Source organism: Corvus brachyrhynchos, unplaced genomic scaffold (assembly GCF_000691975.1).
Source record: "Corvus brachyrhynchos isolate BGI_N302 unplaced genomic scaffold, ASM69197v1 scaffold46, whole genome shotgun sequence".
In the NCBI taxonomy this organism is placed as follows: Eukaryota; Metazoa; Chordata; class Aves; order Passeriformes; family Corvidae; genus Corvus; species Corvus brachyrhynchos.
The window spans coordinates 585,453-593,344 of record NW_008238838.1 but is presented as its reverse complement, the minus strand read 5'-3'; the positions used below and the strand labels follow the sequence as shown (position 1 = coordinate 593,344).

The 7,892-nt window shown below is 55.5% G+C and overlaps 1 protein-coding gene across 1 annotated transcript in view; it reads right to left on the bottom strand.

The window, feature by feature from the left end:
- Positions 1 to 2,223: 2,223 nt before the first annotated feature.
- The window catches only part of ARHGAP32 (Rho GTPase activating protein 32), a 176,095-nt gene continuing 170,426 nt past the window's right edge, over positions 2,224 to 7,892 (bottom strand). The window contains exon 27 of the mRNA XM_017738338.1: positions 2,224 to 7,884. Coding sequence (XP_017593827.1) covers positions 6,442 to 7,884 — 1,443 coding nt within the window. The 3' untranslated portion in view covers positions 2,224 to 6,441. The remainder of the gene's footprint in view (positions 7,885 to 7,892) is intronic.

Below are 7,892 nucleotides of genomic sequence, written 5' to 3'. Positions count from 1 at the left end.
TGTGACGTGCCGCATCCCTCCCCCGCTCCTGTGACGCTGCCAAACTTCTGTCGAGCCCTGCTGGAGAGGGGCACCAGCAGCTCCCAGCTTGGAGGGATCCGGGGCAGAGTCACCTCTGTCCCCCTGCCCTGCCTGGCCCCTCAGCCCCTGGGGGATGGGAAGATGAGAACACAAATGCAGGCTTGGGTTTGGGGAGGGAGGAAGGGAAGGGGAAGGGAGGCTCAGCCGCGGCATGGCTGGGGATGTGTTTGCCCAAGCCTTGCTCTGGCAGGTGCTGGGGGCTCTTCTGGCTCTGTGGGCTCATCATGAATCTTAGCCGGGCATCCGTGCACCAGCTGGAGGGAGAGAGGAAGGACTGAGCATCTCTCCGGCTTTCCCAGCATCAGTTGCTGGTTTTGGATGACTTTTAGTGTGGAAGTGAACATATTGTGTTCCTTAGGGACGGGGCCCTGAACAGCCGGTGGCTGCTCGGGGAGCAGCAGAGCCCTGCCAAGGTCTGCAGGTCCCTTCCCAGTGGGGATGCTCAGGATCTGGGTGAGCGGGGCTGCTCGGCCGGGCGCTCACACGGGGCTGCTCCTCAGGATGCTGCCGGCATTGACACTCTGCAGATCTCCTCTGATATGAAAAAATTTAAAGGAAACCCGCCCCTAGACGCAAGGAGCTGGAAGCCCGAGCGGAAACTGCTAGAACAGAACCTCATCATCATCCTTTTCAGCGGCCGGCCAGGTCGGGTTTGAGAGGCGGAGGCGGTCTAACAGCGCTGCCTGCTGGAAACTCCTTGGGAGGAAAAGAGATTCTGCGGGCCGGGTTTCACCAGTCCTTCGGCAGTTTAAATCCGTCATTCTCCCTTTTCCTCAGCCTGCTCTTCCCACAGACCTCAGCTGCTCGGGACAGGCTGTCAGAGAGGATGGAGTTTCCATCCTGTTTATCCTCACAGCAGAGGCTGGAGAACTGGGTGCACCCCGGGCGCTCTCCCGGCGTGTGGAACCCCAGGCCTGGAATTCAGGGCTCACTGGGATCTCGGTGGCATTAAAGGAAATGCCCGTGGTGCTGCTTTTGGAGCATTTCAGGCCAAGCCAAGCTGGGGAGGTGGATGTCACTTCTGGGGCTGCTCCCTGAGGAAACACCCCTGGGGTTCATCCTCCTGTTCTTCCCTTACCCACCCAACCCAAGTGTCCTGGCATAGATTTACCCACCCTTCTCAGCAGAGTACTGTGCAGAAAAAGGGCTGAGCAGCCACCAACATTCAGTTAAGATGTGAATTTGTCTACTGGACTGAAAAGTCAAGATTTTTATTTGCCAAGTCAGCCTGGTTATGTCCTGCCCTCTGAGGGCAGCTCTGGTGTCCTCCCACGAGAGGGGGGACACTGAGCACGGAGGGTGCTCTGCAAGGCCCCCTGCTCCTGGCTCTGGCAGAGCAGGAATTCCTGGCTCACACAGGAGAGTTGGGCTGCTGGCTTTGCTGGTGGAACCCTACAAGGACAGCAGTGCCGAGTCTGGGTGTGCGTTAATGAGCAGATCTGGACTGGAAAGGGAGGATTTGGGAGCAGATGAGGCCAAGATTTCCGAAGCCCTAACGCAGCCCCTCTGTGCTCACACAAAGCCTCCGGGCAGAGCTGGACTGCACAGCAGGAACCACCCCCACCCCACAGGGCCATGAGCAGTGGGGTCACCTGTCCTCCAAGGAGAGGAGGATTAGGCTGGTTTGATTCCTGGCAGCAGTTCTACACCCCATAACATTTACTGGATGAAAAGACTCTGAGAATTCCTTCTCAGAGTGTTAAAAATGTTTGAAATTCACTTCCTTTAATAATCTTTTTGCTATTAACTATGAGCAGTATTACTGTGGTGCCCAGAATCCCTCCCGGCCAGCTCAGAGGTGGCCTGTGCCATCTGTTTGTCCTGACTTCATCTGCCCTGTGCTTTCTGTGCCAGGGCCAGGCTGTTTCTGCTCATGCTGTCCTGCTGGGTGAGAGGAAAGGGACACTCACACAGCCCAGGCAGGTTTATTTATTGTTAGGAAGCAGCAATGGGCACAAGTGGAGTGGCACAGATAAGCCCAAGCCTTGGCACAGAACTCAAAGTCACCTCCTTCATCCTTAGCTCCCTGCCAGCATCCCTCCCTCCAAAGCACGGCCCCAGGCTGGCTCTCCCTGTTTTGTTTTTTTAACTACACTGTTAATTAACAAGGCAGAGGAAAAAATACACACAGGCACAGCAGAGTAGTTTTTAACCTGGCTTGATTAATGCTGTCAAGTTGCACATCTGAGTGTGAGCTCAGTGGGACTGTTGCTTTTGTTTAATACCACAAGACACCTCAGTCTGGATTGTTGCATTACAGTACAAATAAAAAACAGAAACAAAACCACATCTGCATCATACAAGGTGAGAAGAATATGAGAATTCTAAATATTTACAGAGAAGGGCAAGTGGGGAAACCACAAAAAATATTTACATAAAAATACATGAGCTTGTCGGCATATACATTTTACACCAGTTCACAAAAAAAGACACTCTATAAATTAAAGTGAAGGGAACTCCAAAGGTAACCCAAGACTCTCTGGGATGTTTCTTTCATGCGGCTCAGGGAAAGAAAAATCAAGTCTTCTACAGCAGGAAAATGAACGGCAAAACAACAACCCTTTTCTCCCCACCTCCCTCCCCCCAGCTGGACGAGGCAGGACTCTGCACACAGGAGGAATGGTGCTGTTTGCTCACACCACACCATGCCTTTCACACCGGGACCCGGGGCGCTGGGAAAACAGGAACATGCCTAAGCCGCCGCAACGAAAGGAAGGAAAACAACTTCTCACCCAGATTTCCTGACATTTAACACACCACTCGAGTCAATGCCCTGTCACCAGCCTGGGGGATGGCAGAGCACACTTGAGGTTCTGTCCCTTCTGGGCTCGAAGAGGAACAGGACGTTTTCAAGTCGGTTTTGGTTTTGTGTAGCAACTTACTACCACTGTGCAATCCTTACTAATCCCCCCAGTGATGAGCAGGGCAGGGGGATCACTGCAAAGACAGAGGCACAAAGTTGTGGGGGTGTTCTCAGAGATGCATATAGATATCACCTGATAAGACTCTGCAAAAGTCAGAAATTAATGCTTTACATAAGACTTCATAGGGGCCAAGTCCTCATTATTCACCCACTGACTGCACTCCCCTTCCCAAGGAAGGTCTCCTGGGGTTCACATCCTACTCCAAAGCAGAGGTGAAAATCCAGAGCTGGAGCACACTCCTGGACCCCCATTCCTGCGTGCACTGGGAGACCCTCGTCTGGAAACGGAGGGAGTGGCAGCTGAAGATGCAGACAGCGCCCGTGTGAGGGAACTGCTGAGGAACAGAGCTGCTGTCACCTCGTGGGGACGTGGTTAGGCAAGGAATTACTGAGCCCGAGCACAACTGCACTTGGATTAGAGAATTATCTGCTGTGCTGCCGTCCCCCTGCTCTCCACTCCTCTGCTGGGACACAGGACTGGGCTGTCACCTTCCTCCACCTCACCCACCCCAGACTCCTGGTGTCACCTCCCCGCCTTGCTCTGATGCACCCTTTCCAACCTCACCTATGAATTTTGGGATTAATGAGGATGTAGAACTCTCTGTAGGACCAGCAGACTGAGCCCAGAGCAGGAGCAGGACTGCATAGTTCACTGTATGGCTTGGCAGGGCGGGATCGTGCGGGATGCTGAAGCCGTGGGCAGAAGCAACAACAAAAGGTGTTGGTCTATGTTATCTGGGAAAAGCTGGTGCCTTCACCTTTCTGAATTCTGTACTGTGGCTCAGTAGTGCTGGACACGAGTTTGGGTTCTTGGAGAGCTTCCACCCTTGGAGCAAACCTGGCTGGGGCTGCGTGCCTAGGGGGAGATGGCGGGGAGTCACTGCTGTCTGTCTTCTTCCTCTCGTTCCCAAAAGGCTGTTTGCAGCAGCCCTCTGGGTTAGGGTACAAGTGAGCACTTCCAGGAGCCCTTTGGGAAAGGTTTGTTTCCGATGGGATGAGCGGGTGCTTCGCACCCGGCACTTCACACAATGCAGGGAGAGCCCGGCTCGGGCGGGAGCAGCACGGCACTGAGGAGCAGGGGCTGCCCAGGGATGGCACTCGGGCTCTACAGGGAGACAGTGGCTTCGAGCAGGAAAATCCAGAGGCGTTTACAAATAGTGGGAGCTGGGAGCAGCCCCTTGTAGTGGCAGGATAGTCCTAGCTGATGTAAGGCCCAGGCGGAGGGAGGGAGAGGCTGCGGGGCACGGGGGGAGTTAAGGCTTTCACAGAGAGAGAGGTGGGACCTGCAGCTCTCATTACCTGAATCCCAAATAGCCTGAATCCCAAATAGCCTGAACCAAACACTTGTCCCTGCTTCAACTGGAGACCTGGCAGGTATCCAGGGGCTGAGGCTGGTCCTGGTACAACACAGCTCTGCTGAGAGCACAGATAATCCAGCCTGGCTCCCAAGGAACCGGGGCAGCTCAGCCTTTCCTGGGAGCTACTGCCAGTGGAGACAGCCTGGCTCACCCAGTGGCCCCTCTGTGTGTAGTTCTGTCTGTTTTCCTTAAAAGAAAACATTACAAAAAGCATTCCCTCACCAAAAACCCCAACCCCTCTACCTGGGAATTCCTCATGAGGAGATTGTGGTAACCTGGATCACAGTGCTGCTTTTTTCTCTTTTTTTTTTTTCTTCCTTCTTTCCTACTGCCAGATTTCGTTCTGTAACATGTGAGAACTCTTCTAAACAAAATGCTTAAAACACCAGCATTGCACAATAAAACAGAACCAGAAGGTAGTTACTGAAACAGCCCCAGACAAGGCTCCAAGGTTAAAAGAAGCAAACAGCTACAGACTAGTCAGCAACTAGAAGCAGGTTTTCCTTAGGATTTAAAAGTCCCAAAATAGCCATGAAACTTTTTTGTTCAAAAAAACCCCACCTAAGCAGCTGTGTGCTAAGTGCAGGACTTCCAGGTTTTTTCATAAAACATTAGAGATTTGAAACAGGTAGAGAAGTTCTTCAACCACACAGAACAGGAATGGCCCTGGAATTTATCAGCAAACATTTAAAAACTTCTAATTCTCAAGTATTGCTTGCAAGCCCTGCCTAATGGGATGGATGTGCTTTATTTGTACAGGGGGTGTGAGTCCTGGGGAATCTGAGAGGCAGCATGAGGAGCTGCCAGGCTGTTTTTACAATATCAGAGCTTTTCAACAGCTTGGACACCATATTTGGTGTATTTTAGAGTGCACTGGCCTTCTGTCCCTACTGAGTACTGGGGGAGCTGCACCTGGGCACAGCACTGCTCCCTGTGTGCCACAACTCCACAGGGATCTCTGCCCAACATGGAATGCAGAGGCTGCAGAGAGCCTGGAGAACTCCAGCTTAAGCTCAGCAGGAGCATTCCCTGATGGAATTGCTGCAGGACCTGGCCCAGGGCAGCTGCTCATGCAGACAACTTGTCACACACAGCTGGCAAGGTGGGCTCTGATTTACATAATGCTATAGACTTTTTAAAAATCTCTTGTTCTAGTATTGTTTGCAGTGAGATGACACAGTCTGGCCAGCCACAGGATGGAATGAGCTCATCTAGGCCACGGAGAGCCTTGCAGCAAAGAGGAAGAACTGGCATGGAATGGGTGTGCTGTTCTGGGGGTAGGGTTTGGTGTAGTTTTGTGTTTTATTTCTTTTGGTGTGAGAAATGCAAACCTGCCCTACGTGGCTCCCACAGCTGGCCTCTGCTTACAATAGAGAAACGTGAAGGAACTGGACTCCTTGTAGGCAGAAGCAGCTTGTTAAGCAAGAAATGTAACAAGTGAGACGTGTTGTGAGCTGGCTTCGGAGCCTATTCCACAGGTTTGAAGTCAAAACAGGCCCCCACCCACCTCGGAGCAGCTGCAGTGGGTGCACCATGCCCACGGGAGAGGCAGGGCCTCAGCATGAACCCAGGAGAGGATCCCTGGGGAGCCTTTCCCCCAGCCCCACTCTTGCTGTGTAACTCCAAGGAGCAGTGGTTCCTCCACAGCGTGGCAGGGAGCCCCTTTCCCGGGAGCCAGCCTGGGACAGGCAGTTTGCAGCAGGAGAGAGCTGCAGGCAGAGTCCATCGTGCACAGCCCATCGTGCATGGGACCATGGGCGTGGGGAGGAGCAGCCAGTGTCACGTCTGGGAAGGGAAAACTCCTTCCCTCCCTGCCCCAACAGCTTCTGTGTCAGCCCTGCCCGGCCTCTGGCAACACCTGTGTGCCAACAGCCTGCCCTGTCCTCCCAGGTGGCTCAAAACTACATGAAAATCTATAGCTCTACTACGTAAAAACAGTGAGTGGGGGCCGGGGGGGCTGAGGGGGGTTTGCTTTGCTCACCGGGGCAGGGTCGGGGGGTTTTTTTCCATCACTGAAAAAATAAAACAGTCCACTGTCCAGCAGAGGCTGCTTAGACTCTATCCCTCGTCCTCCCCAGCTCACTCGACGTGCACCTCTGTCTCGGGCCTCTGCAGACACAGCTCTGTGGGCAGGAAGGCTCCCTGCCCCAGCGCCGTGGCGTAAGTTCTGCTGTGCACGTGGGGGAAGCCGGGGGGCACGAAGCCCCCTGCTCCAGCATAGCCCCCTCTTTGGTGCTGAGGCAGGGTATGGTAATCCTCCAGATTATCGTACTGGGACACCACAGTCATCGTGCTTTGGCGCTTGCCCAGGGTTTGGTAGGGGTACAGCAGGGCAGAGTCCCTCTCCATGGGCTCGGGGTGCTGCATCCGGAGGCTGTGGCTCCGCTCGGGCTTGGGCGGCGGCGCCACGGAAGGGGCAGCGTGTTCCTCCTCCTTGTAGCAGTCTCTGGAGTGCTTCTCCATGGATGCTCTGCCTCGGGGCCTCTCCAGGTCTGGCCTGTCCTCTGCCAGCCTCCCCTCCTTGTGGTTCAGCCTCAGGGTCTCCTGGCCGGCCGGGATGTACTTGCTGCCCGAGTGCTGGTAGCCCATGGGCTCGGACGGCTCTGGGCCACCCTTAGGCCTGTACTCGGAGTAGGGGGGCCCGTTTTTGGGTTCGGAAGGCTGCCTATGGCTCGCTTCCTGCTGCAAATGAGTCCTGTGCTCGCTGCTGCTGCCGCCCGGCTCGTGCATCTTCCTGTTCCGGATGCTGCTCTGCTTCTGGGGCAGGGATGGCTTCTCGGGCTGCCCGTTCCCATAGCCCCCGCCGTGGTAGTGGGCTCTGTCCAGCTCGGGCTCTGCGTGCTGCCCGTAGTAACGCTCATCCCCCTCGGGCGTGGCCGCCTTGGCCGGGTACCTGCCCTCCTTCCCTTCGGCCACCGTGAGCAGCCCGCTCTTGCCGGGATCCGATTTGCTGCGCAGGTGGACGGAGTCCAGGCCCCCCAGCTCGTCCGGCAGCAGCGGGGCCACGTTGTCGTACTGGGACATGAGGGGCCCTTTGACCTTCTGGCGCGTGCGGCTCTCGCGGCGGATGGACTGCATGCGGTACTTCTCCATGTCCTCCAGGTCCCAGGACATGTACATGTGCTTGATGTCCGGGGCGGGGGGCACATCCCTGCTCACGAAGCTGTGCTCCTTGCCCAGGTGGTTGATGAGCCCTGCCCGGGGGTAGGCAGCCAGGCTGGGGTAGCGGTACAGCCCCTTGCCCTGCAGCCGGGATGCGTAGGAGCCGAACTCGCGGCCGGGCAGGCCGTGGAAGGGCCGCACCCGCACGGTGCTGTAGGGATCCAGGTCGTAGAAGCTCCCGTCGGCCGCGGTGTAGTAGGGGGAGCTGGAGGAGCTGGAGTAGGGACTGTAGCGATAATGGACCCGCCCGTTCTCGAAGTAAGGCTGGAGCTGCGTGACGTGGTAGTCGGAGTGGGGCTGATATGGCTTGTACTGGTAGAGGGGCCGCGGGCAGTACACGGGCTCGTCGTCTGGAGGCACCTCCGTGC